The sequence below is a fragment of the Gossypium hirsutum genome, chromosome D04, assembly GCF_007990345.1.
Source record: "Gossypium hirsutum isolate 1008001.06 chromosome D04, Gossypium_hirsutum_v2.1, whole genome shotgun sequence".
Lineage (NCBI taxonomy): Eukaryota > Viridiplantae > Streptophyta > Magnoliopsida > Malvales > Malvaceae > Gossypium > Gossypium hirsutum.
Window position 1 is genome coordinate 7171551 of NC_053440.1, and position 22665 is coordinate 7194215.

The 22665-nt window shown below is 32.3% G+C and overlaps 1 protein-coding gene across 1 annotated transcript; it reads left to right on the forward strand.

The window, feature by feature from the left end:
- Positions 1–5166: 5166 nt before the first annotated feature.
- Positions 5167–8205, forward strand: LOC107934321 (serine carboxypeptidase-like 25). Its single transcript, XM_016866725.2, has 8 exons — positions 5167–5678; positions 6329–6532; positions 6647–6822; positions 6922–7203; positions 7298–7428; positions 7511–7606; positions 7684–7789; positions 7933–8205. The coding sequence occupies exons 1-8, from the start codon at positions 5372–5374 to the stop codon at positions 8074–8076; spliced, it is 1446 nt and encodes a 481-aa protein (XP_016722214.1). The 5' UTR covers positions 5167–5371; the 3' UTR covers positions 8077–8205.
- Positions 8206–22665: the final 14460 nt, after the last annotated feature.

Sequence of the window (22665 nt, forward strand, 5' to 3'; positions counted from 1 at the left end):
AATAATATTAATTTCGTTGGTACGATATTTGAGATAAAAAAATTCACTTGATGATTATATAATAAAAAAAATAACATTATAGTGAATTTATATTTAATAGAAAAATTTTAACACTGTCAACAATTAAATTTAAATTTTTAAAAATAAAAAATTCTAAATCTAATAAATGTACTTCGACTTGGAATATATTTTTAATTTAGTGGTTAAAGAAAAAGTTTCTTTTCGTTATATATATATATTTGACTGACTATTTTAAAAAATAAATAAATAAAAATTCTATCAAAGATATCATATTGATCCAACCATTTTTCATTGAAATGCGTAACTTTACCAATTTGTGGAAGGATAATGTTTTGAAACTCTACGCTTAGTGATCGAAAAATAAATAAGAAAATTGAAACAGGAAAAATAGAAGATGCTATTAGTAAAATATGATGATTTTGAGATGCATAGAACACTTTTCTTAAGGATTTAAAATATATTATCAATTTGTTGATTTCTTGAAGATTTTGGTGTTAAATTGATAGGTTTTAATTTTAGATTATGAAAAAAAGGACTAAATTGTAAAGTTTAATTGTTAGTTTTGTACATAAGGACTAAAGTAAATAAAATGTAAAAATATTGTGAAATTTTTGTATAAATAGATAGTAGAGTGTCACACTCGGTTTTATTTAAGTCCAGAATTTAGATATAATTGGGGGTTAAATTGAAAGAAGCCGTAAGTAGGCAGTTTCTACTAAAAAATCAGGAAACATTTAGTGGCTGAATTGGACATAATTGAGTTCCAATTTTGGTTCAGCTGGATTAACACCATCTGGTTCCTTAGTGGGAGACAAAATGGTTACCAATGGATGGTTTTTATAGGGTTGATAATTAGGCGTAAAAGACTATAAATAGTAGGGAAATGAATTCCCGAGGGGGATTCTTCTCAACCTTGTTTTTTTTTCTCTGTCATCTAGTCATTAACCTAGCATGATCTCTCAATCTTCCACTAAACTAATGAGCCCAACAAGAGCTACTTATCTCTCGATCTCATAGTCCAAACTAGATTGGAGTAAAGTGTTCATGGATTCGCAAAACCAATTTTGGGTTCCTACCTAGATGACTTCCCAGGGTTGTTAGGCCTAATGGTTTTAAGTTCTTCCTATGCCAACTAGCTGGTCTGCTAATAAACCCTACATAGAAGTTAATTACTCCCACGTCCACTCACTAATCTTCCATAAACGGATTAGTTCATCATGGATCTAATAAACATTATAAACTTGATGGAAAAGATAAGCATGAATAATAGATCAAGAATAAAGTTTAAGAAGAATCTTGATATGTATTGATAATCGCGAGAATAGAAATCCATGAAGAGTTGATGAATCCACAAATCGAGTTCCACGATGAATGAAAATAAAAGCTAGAATAAAATTACAAATGAAAATAACCTAAGTACAAAATAAACTAGAAAGAAACCGAAAATAAAACTAAATGAAAGTTGTAACCTAAAACTTGAATAAAAACTATTTATGAAGTGTTTAGAGCCGTCAATTTATAGGCTTAGGGTTGGTCGTCGTCTATTGACCTAATTCAATTGACTTTTTGCATTAAAGTTTGTTGTGCAGACCAAAACGCCCTTGGCTCACTAATTCTCTTCGTCAAGGCAGTGTTACGGCACCCTCTGGCTTATGTCGTGATATTGATGGTAGTTTACGAGTTGAGGTTTGATTACAGGGTTATGTCGCGACAACTTCTGGCTATGTCGTGACACTGAAGGCAATTTGTTCTTTTTCAGTGCTCTGCTCACTATGTTGTGACATCGACACTCTGGGTTGCAACACTGCGGCCAGTCTCGTGTTCTTATGCCTCCGAATGATGTCCTGCACACTCACTGAATATGTTAACATTCTTTTAGGCCTATTTTGTCCCCTAAGGTCATATAAATGGCTCAAATCACACTTTTTATTATTGATGAACTAAATATGAAAATAAAGTAAAAAACATAACTAAATTGCTTTTATACAAGCTTCTCAAGTATGGAAAATGATTTAATCTGCTACAACGAATTACAGCAGATCAATAGCCTTGAAATCTCTTGGGAGGTGATCTTCGCGGATAGTTGTTCTGGTGGGATGTTAGTATAGAGGAATCGACACAAACTTTTCCAACTTCATCTCCTTCTAAAAACTTATGCACCATTTCTTAAAGATGATAGAGTTTGGTTGGAGTATTTTCGATGATAATTTACCTTAGATGATGATGAAAGGTCCCATCAATGAAGGCTTGAATTGCCTATTCATCAGTGACCTTCATGACCATAGTGGTCGCGTTGAATCTCTTAACATAGTTACAAAGGGACTTATTTGCTCATTAGTGGATAGTTATCAAGTATTTCGAGGAATACTAAAGAGTCTTGTTGGCCAAAAAACGGATCATGAATTGCTTGGCCAACTACTCAAAGGAATGGATTGATCCCTAAGGTAACGACAGGTACCACTGTCAGGCTGTCTACAAGAAGGTTATAGAGAAGGCTCTACATTTCACTTCAGCAGATGCCCTTAGTATATACATGTGGTTATCATATCGGGCTAGGTGGTCTTCTAGATCCCCCGATCCATTGTATAGAAACTTTAGAAACTTGAAGGAGTTGGAGATATGGTTTTTTAGAACTTTAGATGCCAATGGTTCATTGGAGTAATTCCTATTAGATTAATTTATTTTTACTCCATTTATTTCTTGTATTAGCTTTGCCCTAAAAGCTTGGAGTTGTTCCTCTACGGAGAGACTATTACTACTCTAAGAATATTGAGGTGCTGCCGGAAGGTCGGCATTATCCTTGTGAAGGCTTTCTAAATTGCCAAGCTCATTATCCTTCTAGAGCATAGGTTGAGCTTCCTCTTTCTGATGTTCTAGAGTTTCTTATTTCGGGACCTTTCATACGACTCTCAATTCTATAATAAGCCACTCATTATGAGCATTTGTTCTTGATGTTCATTGAAACAACATTATTATTGAGAAAACTACTCTTTCAAACGTTGTAGTTTCTCCTGGGTTTCTAAGTTGTGGGGCTGTGGACCTGATGCTTGCTAGTGAGAACCTTGGTTCAGTTGGATGGGAGTCACAATTGGGGAGAAGGCATAGCTATGAGACAAGTTATTGCTTCTTGCAAACAACGAGATATGTGATCAAATGGCTTCGGGGGTCATGCTAGGTTGTAGTTGAGGCATTGTAGAAACTGGAGGAGCCAAAGCAATTGGAGGGGTGGTTCCTGCAAGTACGGTGAGATTTGTAGGGTTGGAAGCTAAAAGATCTCTTAAAGCATTTACTAATTGCTCTAGGGTGGAGAGAAAGGCATTTGCATGCTATAAAGAAGTTTCTACATGAGTATAAGAGGGAAGAGTTTGAATGGTGTTCAGGCCAATTGAAACCCTTAAAACAAGTGGGATAGGTACACTGGATAGCGCGAAGGAGTTGACTTGGTTGGCTAGGTCATTGGTTTGGTTGGTTTGGTCAGTGAGGGTGCCACTTTGGGATTGAGAAACCATGTCGTCCACACTTATCGCACCAATTGTTGATATAATGTACAACAATGGAGGAGTACATAGGAGGTAAGGGTGGTAGCTATAAAGGTCGATTCACCCAATCATGGGGGAGTGCCAAAGGTTATGAAGAGTAGAGGTGAAGAGATCGTAAAGCTGAGGGCTAAAAGAGTGTTGACAGAGTGTAGGCTTAGTATTCTTGAAGACTCTATCCCCTCTTCATTGTTCTTAGAGGTGTTTATAGACAAGGGTCCCGTGTAAGATGGTGTTAACGTGTTAGACTTGCCATCTAGCCATCATTATGTTACACATTGGGGGATGTCTTCGGTAGGACGAGGATGTCTCTAACAGGAGAGATTATGTCATTCATTCTAACTCTGATAGGATAAAGTAGTTGAACCCTCGTGATGTTTGGTGACCAACAACTTCATGTTCCTAATGAAGCTCAGAGATCCATATTGCGAATAGTATGTGCTTGTTCGGAATGTCATCTTGGAAAGAAGAGCTCACATGTGGCCTTCTAGTTTGCTAATGGTAGGCTTACTGTTTATGCATCTTTCTGGCTTGCCACGTGTCCTGACGCGCGTGGGGTATGTGTATAGGGATGTGTTTTTTGATGAGATACCTTTCACATGATTGTGTTGTTTACAAAACAACTTTATGTAAAGTTATATCTTTATAGGATAACTTTACTTACAAAAATTTTGTCTTTACAACACAATTATTCATTAATCATTATAACTTATTAAAACTTTTCTAGATAATAAAATATTATTAGTTACTAATAGTATAAATGTAAGCTTCAAGTCCTCATTGTGAGCCATATCATTAATCAAACAAATAATAGCTTAACATGTGAGCTGAAAACATGCAAGAAAGTGTATTTTATTATAGCCTTTTTTTTCCCCTTTCTGTTTGGTTATTAGCTTTTAGCTGCTTTATTTATTTTCTTTTACAAACTAAAAAAGAAATTATCAATTGTATCTAAAACCAAAATAAAATATGTACAAAAGAAGATGAATAAATAAAAAGACTATAGGGGATACGACAATCCAAGTTTACAACTTGTCCCTAGTAAAACAAAAGAAATGACAATAAAAAGGAATAGAAAAAAGAAGAGAAATTAATTAAGAAATGGAAAATGGCAATGATGACAAAGAAAAGGTAGTCAAAGTTACTGATATATGAATAAACGAGGAATTAATGGAGGATTGAATGGGACTGTTTCATGGATGTGTGAAAACCATGTGTTCCCGTTGCCTTATTTATTAGCCCTAAATTAATTTACCCACCTCTATTACTTTACATCAAACTTATTAAATATTTATTCAAACCAACTCCAACATGAAAATTTCTTTTCGCTCAGTGAATGGATAGCTACCTATTCTCTTATTTTACTCTTCTTCTTCTTCTTTTTTTTATCAATTTTTAATGTATTTAATCAAAATATAGTTAATAATAGTCTAAAAGAAATACTCTATTAGTAAAATTTAACAAAATTCTCCTTTTTATATACTATATATATGATCATGTTATTAAATGATAAACTCCAAAGCGTCCTAAAAAACAATAGCATGCTATTGAGCATTCTCTACATGTGCTTTTGATGTATATATATATGGATGTATATTATATATAGGCACACTAGGATCCCCACACAAAGAAAGGGTGCCCCAAACAGTAAAATTATTTTAGGTGATGTGTGATGGCATAGGCATTATCCATGGATAGGACACCATAAATCATAGTCCCTCTCTATTCTAATCTTATTCATCTCTCCTATTTAATCACTACTCTCAACTTTCCATACTTCATCAAGGTCACAACCATCTACCACTGCGCCCTTTATGTTTTTGGCTCTTCAACTTCTTCACTCCCATTCTTCTTCATTTAACATGGCCAACAACACACAGATCCTCAACCTAATCTCCATGGCCTTACTCCTCCTTTTTGTTAGCAACAGTGAAGGGTACTCAGCAGCTGAAGAAGAAGCTGACAGAATCTCAGCACTTCCAGGCCAACCCAAGGTCTCTTTTCCACAATTCTCTGGCTATGTTACTGTTAACAAAGTAGCTGGTCGAGCCCTCTTTTACTGGCTCACTGAGTCTCCCAATTCCCCTTCCTCTAAGCCTCTTGTCATCTGGCTTAATGGAGGTTTGTATTTTATTTTATGTCGTCTTCTTCTTCTTTTGTTTTTCTACTACTGTTATATTGTATTTCTTTTTTCTTTTTTGGCTTAGTTTCTAAATTCCCTCTTACTATATATTTTTTTGTCTTTGAACCGACAAATTTTCATTATCCTCCTTGTTGCCGACATGATCATAATTTTTTGAAAAATATATATATCATATTTGTATAAAAGATGGATACTTTTTTATTAAAGTATTTAAACTCTATATTTTAAAGTAATTATATTGAACTAACCTTCAATAGCTAAGAATGATGACCAAACTACCAATGAAAGAGTAGAATTCATGAGCAATAATACTCAACTACCAGGAAAAAAAAAGTAAACCCAAAACCTCAAAAAGAAAAACTCTCATTCTCTTTCTCTCCTTTTCTATACATTGAAGTAATTGCAAAAAATAAATAACAGGTTACATTTATTACCCCCACAGCAAATACAATAGAAGCAGCAAATTATAGTTCAGCCAATATAATTAATTACACCTGCATTGCTATCTTAGCTTAGCTTAGCTTTGGGACTTTCAATGTCTATGTAAAGTCTAAAGTTATACAAATTTTAACTATACTTCTCCTCCATGGGATCCTTGTAAAGTTTATATTTGTGATTTTATTATTAGGTCCTGGTTGCTCCTCAGTGGCATATGGTGCATCAGAAGAGATTGGGCCATTCAGAATTAACAAGTCAGCCTCAGGGTTGTATCTCAACAAGTTCTCTTGGAACAATGTGGCTAACCTCTTGTTCTTGGAGACTCCTGCTGGTGTAGGCTTCTCTTACACCAATCGCAGTTCCGATTTGTTGGATACCGGCGACCGTCGAACTGGTTCGACTCTTAAAACTCCATTCCTAATGCTACCTTAGCTCGTTAACAGAGTTTATAGTTTTAGTTCACATTTTGAATTTGTTTCTGATCTAAGTTTGAAGGTTGTGATTTCAGCTATGGACTCTTTGGAATTCTTGATCAGATGGCTCGACCGGTTCCCACGATATAAGAATCGTGAGGTATACATCACCGGAGAGAGCTATGCCGGCCATTATGTGCCTCAGTTGGCTAGACAGATCATGGTTTACAACAAGAAATCCAAGCACCCAATAAATCTAAAAGGAATAATGGTAATGTGCAACATTTCACACAATCTGCAACCTTTTTTTTTTTTTTGTTTCCTTTTGATGTTTCAGTAAAGAGATTGTAAAAGTGGAAATGGAATGCAGGTGGGAAATGCAGTGACAGACAACTATTATGATAACCTTGGGACAGTGACATACTGGTGGAGCCATGCCATGATTTCTGATAAAACGTATCAGCAACTCATCAACACATGCGATTTCCGACGGCAGAAAGAGTCCAACGAGTGCGAATCGTTGTATTCTTATGCCATGGATCAAGAATTTGGAAACATTGATCAGTACAACATATATGCTCCCCCTTGCAATAACTCAGATGGCAACCGTTTTACCAGGCATAGTATGCGATTGCCTCATCGACCACATTCGGTACCGATATCTTAGCTTATATATATACTGAAAACATGCAATTATCACAAATTCGGACCGATGTATGATAATTCTTAGAATGAAAAATCTTCAGATTTTCAGGCAGTTATCAGGCTATGATCCATGCACTGAAAAGTATGCTGAGATTTACTACAACAGGCCAGATGTGCAGAAGGCACTCCATGCCAACACAACCGGAATCCGATATAAATGGACCGCTTGCAGGTACTTCGATTATCGCATACATGATTCGCTAACAACATTTTGTCTTTGTGCTAACATACAGAATTTTGCCTTGTCCATACAGTGAAGTTCTTAATCGTAATTGGAACGATACAGATGGATCCGTTCTACCGATTTACAAAGAAATTATCGCCGGTGGCTTGAGAGTTTGGGTTTTCAGGTTAGCAAGAATATATTTAAATTGAAATGAAGCTTGAATTAACTCTAATTTATTATTTGATTTTTGGATAATAACAGTGGTGATGTAGACTCAGTGGTTCCAGTGACAGCAACAAGGTACTCACTTGCACAACTGAAATTGAGTACCAAAATTCCCTGGTATCCTTGGTATGTTAAGAAACAGGTAAGCTTAAGCACCACCATATATCTATAAATTGTCTCTATTTTTCGGATTAGACAAAGCCCGACCGGTCGAGTACGATCATCCAAACTGAAATGATGCTGACATAAGAAAAAAAAATTGGGAATTTTGATGTGTTTGTGAAGGTCGGGGGATGGACTGAGGTGTATGAAGGGCTAACATTTGCAACAGTGAGAGGGGCAGGACATGAAGTACCATTGTTCAAGCCAAGAGCAGCTCTTCAGCTTTTCAAATCATTTTTGAGTGGGGAACCCCTTCCTAAAGCATGACAACCAAAAACTTGATGTTTCCCACAACTTAGTTACCTAGTTCTGCATTGTAATTCTTGCTTTTTTAAGACAAAAATGTCATTTTAACCATTGAAAAAATCAATGAAAAAAAGAAGCTTGATTGTTTAATAGGAGGGGAAAATGAAAGGGAGTTCACGGAATAAAAGAAAATGTTTAGGGAATAATCAAACTTTTATTTACATAAAAAGATATTCGGTAAACTATAATGGTAGTCACTCAATTATGCTCGATTATAAAAAGTTATAAAATAGTTATCAAATTATTGATAAGTTTATATTTTGGTCATTTATTTATGAAAAGTTGTAAAATGGTTACCCAACTATTCGATTTTTGTCATTTTCGGCCTCCCGCCATTAAATGGTTGACATGGTAACTTTTAAAATTGACATAATAGTAACTTTAACACTAACGTTTATACATTGTATTAAATTATTCTTGATTTAAAAAATTTTAACCTTCAACATCTACACATTTGTAATTTAAATGGTTGACATGATAACTTTTAAAATTGACATAATAACAACTTTAGCACTAACGTTTATACATGGTGTTAATTTATTCTTGATTTTAAAAAATTTAACTTTCAACATTTACACATTTGTAATTTAATGTTTTTTGCAGTTTTGTAATTCTTTGTCACCATTTCACCTAAAAAGCTAAAATAATAGATTTATTTTCTAAATTTCATAAAAAAAACCAAAATTGAAAACGCCCAAAAATCTAAGATAATAGGTTTCATTTTTTCTCATACAAAGAAAAACAAAACTACAAAAAAGATCAAAATACGCAATGTGTAAATATTGAGGGTTAAATATTTTAAAATAAAAATTAAATTGACACAATGTATAAATGTTGAGAGTTAAAATTGTTATTACGCTAATTTTAAAGTTGTCAAGTTATCTTTCGTTAGTGATTTAACAGTGCCTAATGACTAAAAATAAAAAAAATTGAATAATTAGGTGACCATTTTATAACTTCTCTTAATTGGGTGACAAAAAAAATATTAATAGTTGAGTGACTACCAATTTAATTTACCCAAAAATAAAATCATTTAGAAAAATCTCATTATTACTGTTGAAACCATTTTTAAAATTTTTTAAAAAAAGGGGATCGACTTTGAAAATAAAATGGGAGTTGCCACTGATCTTTTATTGAAAGTGTGATCGGAGCACCTTGAAAACGATTTTAGGTCTGCGAATTTTGAGAAAATAGGTTCGGGAGTCGGTTACGCACGAGGAAAGGTTAGCACCCTCGTGACGCCCAAAATTGGACCGAATTGATTGTTTAATGTTTTAATGTCGAAATTTTGAAAAGATTTTAAAATACGATCCTTTTATCTTGAATAAAATGAATTGGATGATAAGGCTTACTTATTTCAAAGAAATAAATTGTCACACTCAGTAAGTTAGAGTGCAACGTTTCAAATCCTCAAAATTAAGTTTATCTCTTGATTTTTTTAAAACCTATGCATTTTGAGAAGGGTATCTGATCATTTGGGTTAAATGAGAAAATCAAACCCAGTAAGTTAGGGTTCGATTTCACAAAATCCCTAAATATCAAATATTGTCTTTATTTTCATTTGTTAGAAGAATACTCGTCTCGAGAAAACGACATGTCACATCCAATGCGTTATGACACAACGTGTCAAATTCCCGAGAATGAGTTTTTTATTTATGTGTTAATTAAAAGGGATATTCAGTTTCTTAGATCCCGATGAAGATTGAAATCCAGTAAGTTAGGACACAATCTTTTCGAGGATCCCCGATTCCGAGTGTCGCGTTATTTGAAAGCTTTTTTGGATAAAAACGCTTTTGACATTTAAATGATATGAAACGTAATCTTTTGAATAAATAAAACAATAGAAGAATAACGTACAACGCGAAATGGAAATTCGTAAATCAACGTACACTAATGTATGAAGAATAATCAAGTAAATAAGTAATACAATACATAGGAGTAACAATTTCGTATCTCACATTGTGCAAATACTAACATCCATGTTTGAAAACCTAATTAAAATAATCAAGGAAATGCCAAACAACTTAACACAAATAAAATGTACCAAAAAAGTAATATGAGAAAAGAGATTTGAATGCATATTCACAAAAATTACATGAATGAAATTTTAAAATGAAATAATTAATGCAAAAACTTGACAACATTCAAGAATGGGATAATGAATATTACATGAAATAATACTACCTAAATGAACTCTAAAGTAAGTATTATAAAAAGGAAGTCAAAATAAGTAAAACTTAAAATAATATACTTGTATTAATCAAAATAGACAATATATGAAATGAAAACTCAATATAAATAATAATATAATATATAGGAAAAGTTGAGATAGCAAAAATAAAAATAGAATATTGAAAGAAATGAAGTGCATACATGCATGGAATAGGTAAAAAATGATTCGAAACCAACAATAATATATGTATATGTAAAAATAATTTTTAATGAGAGCTATATATGTATAAAATATATATGTATATAATTTAAAATTAAGTAATACATATTACATATGTACATATACATAATAAAAACAGTCTAAAATAATAGGAAATAATAAAGTAACACATAGGTATATAGGTAAATAAAAATATGATCAAATATGATAATAATAATAATAACAAACAGTAATAAAAATAATGATAGTAAATTAATTAACAACAAAATATTAATCAGGACTAAATTAAAATGAAAACAGAAATTTAAGGGCCAATCCACAATAAATAAAAATGAAAAGGGACTGAATCGGGTGTGCGAGGAACAAGGAGGGAGTAAAGCAGAAAATAACCCCGCCCTCCAAAACGCTGCGTTGCGGCATGGACTAAAATAAAATGAAAATCAAATTATAGGGCGAAAATTAGAAAACGAAAAGGAGCGTTTTGAACACGCAACAAAAAGGGAGAGGACCATTTGCGCAAATCTCCCCACAGAGGCCAAACGCGCAGATCCTTCCCTCGAGTCGGGTCACACACGTGGGTCGAGCTCAATACAGCGCCGTTTTGGAGCCACTGATCAGACTCCAAACGGCGTCGTTTCATAAGTCACATAAGGGCAAAAAAAAACCCTATATGATAGCCTCCATTTTATTTTTTAAACAAAAAAATAAAAAATAAAAGAAACATAAAAAGAAATCAGAGAGCTCGAATGCTCTCCTCTCCGCGCCGTTCTGACGATTCGTCTCTTCCAGAGGCCAACAATTTCAGATTCAACTCTGATGACTGCGGAGAGAAGACGAAAATCCAGCCTCCAGGTAACTTCTCTCCTTCTAATCTCTGTTTTTTTTATTCTTTTATTCAAAAATGAATCAAAACAAAACCGAAAAGAAAACCGAAAAAGAAAAAAAGGAAAAAAACGGAAGAAGCAAGAGAGCCATTCAAAAATCACCTTTTTTATTTTTGTATTGATATTTTTTGATACAATGCGCGTCCTTTTTTTGTTTACAATGTTTGAATGACTTTCTTAGAGCCCGATTTTACAGAAAACAAAAAGAAAAATCCCCCCGAATCTTTTTTTATTTAACATTTTTCTTTTTTCTATTTTCTGATTTGTCGACGATTTCTGTTCTCTTTTTTTTGCCTGTTTTCCCTGCTTTTTTTGTTTGTTTGTCCTTCTTGCAGGTATGTGGAGGCCGTACGGTGACGTGGAGGGCGGCGTACGTGCGGTGGTGCGCATGGGAGGTTGCGGCTGCGACGCTCTGAATGCCTAAGGTTTTCTGTTAACTGTCTTTGGGTCATTGGGCCATTGGGTGTTTAGGCTAGTTGGGCTTAATGGGCTGGGGACATGTATTTGGGTTTGGTTTGTATTTTGTTTGTAATTTGGACTGTGGATTTTTGTTCACTTTGGGCTCCAGGTAAAATTTGGGCCCTACAATTACATTTGTGGAAATAAAATCTTTTACTTGTTTTTTTTCATCTATCCATGTAAATGTGCCTTAATTTAATTTTTTTAATTAAACAATGTGACATTTTTAATATATGAAAAATTAACAAATAAATAGTTATTCCGAAAACTCTAAATTTTTTTTTCAAATTGTTTACTTCTCTTTTGTTTTGCTCAATGGTAATGCCAATTTTCGGGCTAGTTATCGCTCACTTTTTTCTCCTTCCCACTAACTATCTCTTTGTTTCTTCTTCTCATTCACTCCACATTTCTTTTCTCTTTTCAGTTTACAGATCTATTTTGTGGGTATTTTTATTGTCTTCGCAACTTGTGATGGATAGATGACGATGCAAGTCGTCATTGAAATTCCATTGCCCACCCGCAATTTCTCTTGTAAAGTGAGTGGCTATTCGTCAGCTTCTTAATCTATTTATATTTTGAAAGTATTTTAGAATAATAAATGGTTTCACGAGTCGGTTTGGACCCGTATTGTCTTAAGTTTTATATGCGTTTTTATTTGTTTTTCATTGTTTAATAACTCTTCACTTTTCAAAGTTTTTCTGCTCTTGTAGGACGATTTTTAGTCTTGCTTATGCATGTAGTATTGTTTTTGCAAGTGACTTTAGGGATGATTTTATTGATATCCTCTCTAGTTTGGTGGATGCTCGATTCTTTTGTTGATTTTTTGCTTGTTGCTTTGACCATCCTGAGTTGGTTTCTTTATCGTAATAAGTGTTTACAATCACTCTAAATATGTCGTGCTTGAATTATAACAGAATCAATTGTCAACATATCATAATATCCTATTGATACCGAAATTAAAACTTTTTATCGTGTCGATAATGTTTATTCTTTCACCACAACAAATATTTATTATTTTTCCCTCAAATTACATAATCTCATCAATGAAAGCTATTTCGACCAAAAAAATATCCGACAAATCCGTTTGATGCTAGTAAATTAATGTTAATGGGAAAGCAACTAGCGAGGAAATGTTAACCTTGTAAAAGAAAAAAATAGTTTGATTTGGTACGTTGGGATAGAATTTTCAAAATTTGGAACACCTGAACTCGATTTTGAATGAAATTAATTTTTATTATTTAAATTTAATTATAAAATATTTTAAAATTTCATATATATATATAAGGTTTGCACTTTTTAAAATCTTTTTAATGGGAGGTTTTAATTTTTTTCACAAATGGAGTGTTGTATAATTCACATATCAACCCTTTATTATTATTATGAAATGATATGAATTCTAGTTTTATGTAATTTTATATATTAAATATTAGTTTGATTCAGTTTTTATAAATTATTAACATAATTATCGATATAACATCTTTTTATATTAACATGCTGCATATATAAATAATTATATTTATTCAATATAAAAATAAATCGATGTATTTATTTTTTAAAAATGTGTAGAATTGAATTAAAAAAATAGAGTTTTATGTATATATTTGAACTACAATCAAAATTTTATGTGTATAGTTGCACCAAATCAAAAGTCATATATTAAATTGTACATTAGACTAAAATTCATGTATAATTTTAATGTTTATCTCTTATGAAATAATGTGGGTCTTGTATTTTTGTAATCAAAATTTTTTTTGTTCCTTTACGAGTAATACATGACATTTTTTACTTTTTTAAAATATATAAATAAACTTTTTTGTCATTCCATATATTTCATTTTTAGGTTATTACAATTTAATTTCAATGCTTCTTTCACTTTATCGAGAAGAAATTTTTTAAAATTATTGTTAGAGATAATGTGACTCGAATTTCGTCATTTGTTGAAGAAATCTTTTTACAACAATGAATTTATTACAATACTAGCTAACAATTTAAGTTTGAATTTTTTTTTATCAAAATGCTTTTTTTTAGAACAATTTTATATTCACCTATAATTTTTTATACAATACTTTGAACTACTCATAGTTTTTTTCTTAACCCTTAAATAGAAGGATAAACGCGCTTTAGTGTGCTCAAACCCACACTCTCTTACACTAACAACAATACCGATATCAATTGAGCTAAAAGACACAATCAACTCCTGTAACTGATTTTTTAACATATTAATTTGCATGCCAAATTTCACGCATTAAAATATAAAATCCAATAACAAAATTAAATGTGTGCTACATTTAACTTTTTTACCTAAAAAAACCATTAAACATATTTTATAAAAACCAAATTCCAACAATGTAAAGATCACAAAAAAAATAAAATAATATTTAAAACAATTTTATTTAAAATATATATTGTCCAAACCACTTTTTATTTTTAAAATAGGGATCGACTTTTTAAAATGGAAATAAAATGGGAGTCGCCACCGATCTTTTATTGAGGTGTGATCGGCTCACCTTTAAAACGATTTTGGTCTACGAGATTTGAGAAAATAAGTTCGGGAGTCTATTACGTACGAGGAAGGGTTAGCACCCTCGTAACGCCTGAAATTGGTACCGAATTGATTATTTAATGTCTTAATGTCGAAATTTTGAAAAGATTTTAATATACGATCCTTTGGTGAGAAAAACTTTAATAATAAGACGCATTCATTTCGAAGAGATAAATTGTCACACTCAGTGAGTTAGGATGCGAACATTCAATCTTCGAAATTAGATTTGTTCCTTTTTAGAAAACCATGTGTTTAAGAAGGATACTTGATTATTTAAGTCAATCGAGAAATCTGAATCCAGTAAGTTAGGGTTCAATCTCTCGAAATTCTTAAACATCAAACATTGTCTTTATTTTAAAAAATCTTTAATTCGAGGGTCATATCCAGTGAGTTAGGATCCAACATTTTGAAATCCCGGAAAAACTTTACTTAGAATCTATATGGTTTTATTGCAAAATAAATACTTGGCTATCTAAATTCATCGAAAAGAATTGAAGCCCAGTAAGTTAGGGCACAATCCTCTCGAGAATCATAAACACCGAGTATTTTTTTTTACGAAATAAAATGATTTTAGTGTTTTAATGAAACATCTTTTTTTTAACAAATGTAATATGATTGAATGGCAATGTATGATGTAAAAGATAATCGAATGAGCAATAGACAAAATGCAAATAAGAATAACAACAATGATTTTAATCATATTACACAAATATCAACATCAATATTCAAAAACTAAATAAATCTATCATCAATTTTAAAAGATGTACCAAGATGATAAAAAAATAAAAAAAAATCAATATGTCCTAATAAAAGTTTTAAAATAAATTACATACATGAACTCAAAATAGACTTGAAATAAAATAATAACACCATTTAAAAATAGTATTTAAAGAAATATTATGTAAACATTTAGCATATAGATGTACGAAAATGAATTTTAAGATATAACCTAAAACAAAACATTAAAATATATACAAATCATATCAAATTCTTATAAATATATATATATTAATAAATGATGAATCCAATAATAACATGTCAAGTTTGAAAATAAAAGTATATAATAGACTTTCAAAAAAAATGTATGATAAATTTAGAACATGTTAATAATAATTTAAAATAATAGTATACTACATCTTAAAATTATATTAATAATAAGTTTAAAGTAATGTCAAATTAAATATTAGAATAATATTAGAAATAATATATTAAGATAAGTATTAATTTATTTTAAAATTATGCTATTAAGAGCTAAATTAGACTTAGAATATAATTCAAAATATAATAATAATAATAATAATAATAATAATAATAATAATAATAATAATAATAATAATAATAATAATAATAATAACAACAACAATAACGGAGTTGGAATCTAAATAAAACACGAAACTATAAATAAAATGAAAAATAGAGATGAACTAAATTTATAATTGACTCAGAACCAAGGGACTGAAACAACAATTAAACGCAAAAACTTGGGCGTTCTAACTCGGTCAACGAAAACGATGCCGTTTGTTCGCGGATTAAAATGAAATCAGAATAAAATATGCGGCGAAATTTAAAAATCCTGAAGAAAAACTGATTTAAAATAAAATTCAATGCAAAGGGACTAATTGCGAAATAAACCATCGCACAAAAACGCGCAGATCCTTCCCTCGGGTTGGGTCACCGCGCGAATACCAGCTTCATACGACGTCGTTTTGAGACCACTAAACTCGGCCTCAAACAACGCCGTTTCTAGCTATATAAAAACTAAAACAATCCCTAATCTAAGCAGACTATTCGCCATTTTTTAAAAAAGAAGAAAAAAAACCTAAAATGAACAGACCCTCTACGCCACATCTGTAAATCGACTGTTGAGGGGACCTTCAACCTTCGTCCGACTCCGATTGCGATGGAGCGAAAGAAGATCAGGTAAACCCCTCGCTTTCTACCCTTCTTTCTCTTTTATTTCAGTGCTATTTAATGAACAAAGGAGCACAAAAAAAAAACCCAAAGAAAAGCGAAAAAAGATTAAAAATCACCTCTCGAACCTTTTTGATTTCTCTCTGAATATATTTTTTTTGTATTCGATATCCCTGTTTACAGTCTATTCTTGGCTTTTTTATAGCCTGATTTTTACAGAGGAAAAAGAAAATAAAAATAAATAAAAGGAAAATTGCCCCGTCCTTGTTATTCTGTTCTTTTCTTTTGCTCTCGTTTTCGTTCTTTTCTTGCTTCTGTTGCTGGGTTGTCGTGATGCAGGTACAGTGTACGGGGTCGGAGACGTGGCACGTATGGAGGCGTGGGTGGCTGGGGTGACGTGGCGCGGAGCGTACGGAGGCTCGTCACATGTGGAGGGTTTGGCTGCAACGCTGGGTCTTCTAAGGTTGCCTACTGCTGATTTTTTCTGTTTTGGGCTATCGGGCTGGTAATTTGGGGCTGGTTTGGGTTAAAACGAGTTGGGCCTATGTATTTGGACTGTTATTTAATTTGGTATTTATTTGTGCACGGGTCGGGAAAATATTGGGCCTTACATATATTTTATGAAAGCATCCGATAAAAGAGAAATTATTTAGTACATTGACAATAAAAATTTTAAATTTCATAAACAGAATTAAGGAGTTAAAAAATGTCTTATAAAAGTATAAAAAATATTAAAAAATGATTCATATAAATTTCTCAATGCTATTTGTAAAATATAATAATGTATTAAATACTAACCCAGATTTATCTCCCCAATTAAAATTTTGAATGAAGTCAATTTATTAAAAAAAAAAGAAGAAGAAGCAATTCCCTTTTTTATGTTGCAAAAAGGCAGTCAAAGGATGAGTGTCCATTGTTTATTTTTGTTTTAAAGATATTTCGGTTTGATTCCTTGTGGCAAAGATTGTTTCCTTCAAGTAATTTGAATATATCAGTCAAATATATAATTAAAACTGCAACTCCTAAATTTGATGTGATATTGTGATGAATTTTTATTAATATTTTGAATAATTTCGTTATAGATTAGGATAATACGCTTCAGAGCGCTTGAATTTATGTTTTTCTGTATTGATAACAATATCCATACCAATCAAAATTGGACTCAAATTAACAATTTTTTATTAATATTAAATTCACTTTTTTATTTAAAAAATTGGGTCAAATAAGAATATCCTTTTTGACAATTAGTGCCTTAGATAAAATGGTTTCAGTATTTCAAGAAAAATTGAAATATAATTTTTTTATTCAAAGGAATTTAAATTTTTTTATCATCTTTTTAATTTGTTGAATTAACGAAATTTGAAAATTTTCATTTTAGATTTTTGATTAATAAATAAACCCAAGCTGTTAACAACTATTTTCAAATTTTTAGAGTTTCTTACATTGAATAAACACCATGAAAGAAATTATAATTAACTTTTAAAGTTTTATATATATATATATATATATATAAGAAATAAAGAGAATAGACCAAATGTTAAATTAAACTCCACATTAATAGAAGTTAAGATTCGAATTTAGACTTAAATAAATAAGTCAGAAGTTGACACTTATAGATATCAAAATTTTTAAGATTTCTTACTTTACCTTCTTATTTATTGTCTCAATATGCAGAAACCTATACTAAATTTGACATTCACTGGTTTTAAGATAATCTTACAAAAAAAAAACATATTCTAAAAAATAACTTTATTAAAATCTAAATTGGAAAATAAAATTTTCCTATTACAAAACAAAAAACTGACAAAAACTAATTTATAATAATTAAATAAATTATATTAATTCAAATCTTACCTGGAAATCATATATATATATATAAATAAATCAAAGAATTTAATTTAGGCATAATTATTTATTTGGTCCTTTAATTTTATAAAAAAATTATTTTAATCTTGTATTTCATTTTGAGCCTTATATTGTTTGTCAAAATATCTACAAAATGGATGAAAAAGTTAGCGTTTGCTAAGTGTGTATGTCATATTAACAATTAATATTTTTTTTAAAATTAAAAATATTTTAAATTATTTTTATAATTTTTAAATAATTTTTATATTTTTTAGTTTTAAAATTTTAATTGCTAACATGACATCCTCGTGTCAATCTACGTGTATGTCACGTTAATAAACATTAATTTTTTTTCAATAAAAGTAGGATAAAATAAATAAATAATTAATTAAAATCACGTTTTTTATAAAATCAAAATTTCAGTCTTCAGGGTAAATTCGTCATAAATCATACATTAACTTCGAATATCATATTAGCTTATTGTTAAATTAAACATAAAATTATCATCTTAATTCAATTAATATATTCAGCTAACCAAATGAGTTTTTAAATTCATAAATGTGAATGGGTTCAATGAACGGTTGAAAACTTGAGTCTGCATCAATGGGTAGGGCCACCTCAACCCAACTTGTTTGAAATGATGCTCCACTCGTTATTGCAAAAGGTCAATTGTATGTTAGATATGACAATTCAATATTTTACTCATTGATATGATTTTTTCATACGTCAATTTTGATAGGTTTTTGTATATTTGATTTGTTAATGTTTTTTTTTTCATATATATTAATCCTAGCACAATCACTATGTGATGTTAAAAAGGTGAAAATGATTTGGCACGTGTTTGTTCTATTGTTTTGCACGTTCATTTAGTTTTTCAACGGTTTGTGACGATGTTTCTTTTCTTTGATTTCTCTCTTTTCCGTTCTCTTGTCTGATTGGACTGTGTTGGAGGGAGTTATGGAGGCCGACTTAACAACTTTGTCGTTGGACGGCGGTGAGGAAGATGCTTGGCAGATTAATTTAGGCGAAAGGGAATAAGAAGCTGGAAATGGTCTTTGCTTTGTGGGGAGTTTCTTGACGGCCAACATTATCTAATTCCAAGCCATGCGAATAACTTGCAAATCTGTGGCATCCCGATGGTGGGATTACAATTTCTGAATTGGGTGAAAAATGTTATCTCTTCTGATTTTACTATGAATTTGACATCGATGGATAACAGTCTTTGGAGATTTAACAACCATCTTTTGGTGTACCATTGACTATAATTGGGGGAGGATCCCCTATGTGTTCCATTTCTTTTTGTGGGATATTGGATTCAAGTTTAAGATCTTCCACCGGGTTTGATGTTGAAGGGGATGATAAAAAATTTTGGGGCTTTCCTTTGAACTTATATTGACTATGATGCCAAATCATAAGCAGCAGAGTTGGTGGCTATTTGCAGCTTCGAGCTAGGATAGGTATTCAAATTCTGCAAAAACGATGGAAGAAGATTGCCCTTCCAAACAATCGATTTGTTTATGCCAGATCCCAATACAAGAGGTTGTCAATGTTCTGTTTTCTCTGCGGGCAACTAGGTCATGGTGAAGGTTTCTGACCCATCTGGATAGTGTATGGGAAGGAGGAGATCCTTTTTTAGTGGGATATGTCATTAAAGGCTTTGCCGAAATAAGCAATGGTGGTGACTAGTTGTTGGCTCAAAAAGGAGGGATATGTCACATGGTTGGACCAAAGAGACAACTATAAGGCACATGAGGGTCTGATTGGTCAACCATAAATTTAAGGCCTTTTACAAGATGTGGCTATTCATGATCAGGTAGGTGCAATTCTAGGGATAAAGTTAGACAAGATAGCTGCAAGAAACGGTTCATCTGCAGAAGCTGGGGTTGTTACTATTACAACTGTGGAAGATTTTCCCATGGAGACTGAGGAAGGGAAAAAATGACTACGTACTTCACGATTTTCTTTTATTTTTATGATACCGGATCTGACGATAACCTCAACTGAGTAGGATATTGTTCAAACTTTTGATTCATCGCCTGACCCTGTTTGGCAGGGCAACCGAGCATCATGAAAATTCTTAATTGGAATGTTCGATGTTTGGGGAATCCCTAAGCTATTCAACGCCTTCGGCATATGCTAAGGGAGACAAACCCCACTCTAGTTTTTCTGATGGAAACAAAAATACAAGAATTCACGAATAAAGAAAGTTCGACGGAGTTGGGGATACACCCATGGTTTAGATGTTAGCAATGTGTGTACTAGAGGAGGATTGTCAATTTGTTAAAGAGAAAGATGTCTTGTTACTCTATGTTTCTTTTCAAGAAATCCTATTGATGTTTTGATTGAAGATGCTACTGATGGTCACTTCTAGAGATTCACAGGTTTCAATGGTCATCTGAAGAAATTAACTATTTGTTGTTTTCACAGTTGTTGCGAGGTCTATCGGATAGGGATCATACTCCTTAGCTTGTGATGGGCGATTTTAATAAGATTATCTTTTTTCCCATGAGAAACAAAGAGGTCAGTTGAGGGATGAACATTGTATGGTCGGTCTACGCACACTAATATTCAAGAAAGGTTGGATCGTGGTGTGGCTAATACGGAGTGGCGTAAACTATTCCTGAACACAAAGATCTTGCATCAGGTTCACACAAATTCAGATTATTGTCTGATACTTCTTGATTCAGAATATAATAGGAATCTATTTGGGTTGCATCCTCTTTGTTTTCGATTTGAAGCCACTTGGGCGAAGGATGCCTTTTGTGAGGAGGAAGTGTAATGGCTTTGGATAGAGGTAGATGATGATATTTTGGCGCGTCTGTCTTTGGTGAGTCAGGGCTTGATGAGATGGGCACGTCTTTGACATATTATTGAGAATGGAAGGTTAGTTCATATCCACTGAAGAATCGAAGAACTAAGCATGGACAATTTGACTAACGAGACGATTAAAGAGTTGATTATTTCTAAGATGCAACTAAATCTGGAGATTGATAAGGGTGAACAGTACTAGGAACAGTGAACGCGATTCAATTGGCTTCATAATAGCGATCGCACTACCACTTTTTTCCATCATTTTGCCACAGACCGAAGTAGATTGAAACGGCTTGTCAAGATAGAAACTTGGGAGGGTGCGTTTGTGAAATGTGATGAGGAAATTTGTACGGTTGCATTTCAGTATTTTTTCGAGTTGTTTTTTACTTGTAGAGGAACAAATCTGGACCATATTATGTATGATATTCATCCAACTGTGATTAAGGGTATGAGTGCGTTTTTATGTAAGCCTTATACTAAGAAGAAGATTGTTAACACCCTCAACGATATGAGTCCGATCAAAGAACCTAGATGGGATGGCATGTCAACTTTCTTTTTTCAAATGTATTGGTATATTATTGGTTTGGATGTCTGTCAATTCTGTTTGGATTTCTTGAATGGAGCAAGGTCTCTGTCTACTTTAAATCACACTAATATTGTCTTAATCTCGAAGAGGGACGGTCCCTTTAATATGACTTATTTTCATTCCATCAGTCTATATAATGTGTTGTACAAGATTATTTCGAAGGCGATTGTGAACAAACTACAACTCATTATGCCTTATTGTATTGACGAAGTGCAGGATGTCTTTGTGATTGGTCGACTGATAACAGATAATGTGATTGTGGCTTTTGAAATGCTTCATTCTTTTCAATAACAACGAGGGTTTCATAAGGGATCGTTTATTTTGAAACTTGATATGCGCAAAGCCTATGATTGGGTCGAATGGAATTTTGTGGAGGCAATCATGACGAAATTGGGCTTTACTTTTGCTTGGTAGATCTCATAATGAGATGTGTGCGGTCAGTTACTTATTCTGTAGTGGTTAATGGGTAAGCTCGTGGGCATGTGGTGTTGAATAGAAGGCTCTGACAAGGTGAACCATTAAGCCATCTTATGTTCCTCTTTTGTAGCAAAGGCCTCTCTTCCTTATTGCATATAGCAACTAAAAACAGTTTGGTGACAGGAATAAAAGTGTCTAGAGCTGGACCAGTGGTTTCCCACTTACTTTTTGCAGATGATAGTTTGGTCTTTAGTGAGGTTAAAATTATAGATGCAAAAAATTTAGAGGGATTCTTCGGGAGTATGAGGTGTGCTTGGGTCAAATGATTAATTTTAGCAAATTCTTTATCTATTTCAGTCTTAATGTGGATGAGGTGACTCAAAGGAGCATCATTTCGGCTTTAAGTGTATGCATGTCGACTGATTTAGAAAAGTATCTTGGGATGCCTGTTGTGGTTGGGAGACACAAGAGAAGGGTGTTTTGGCACATCAAGGAGAAAATTTAGGGACGAATTGATGGATAGTGTACACGATGTCTGTCGTAAGGGGAGAAAGAGGTTTTCATTAAAGGCATTCTACAGGCGATCATTACTTACACTATGTCCTTTTTTTATTTCCAGTGTCCTTTTGTGAGGACTTAGAGTTGATTATTACTAGATATTGGTGGTAGAAATCTCATACAAAACGGGGTATTCATTGGTGTT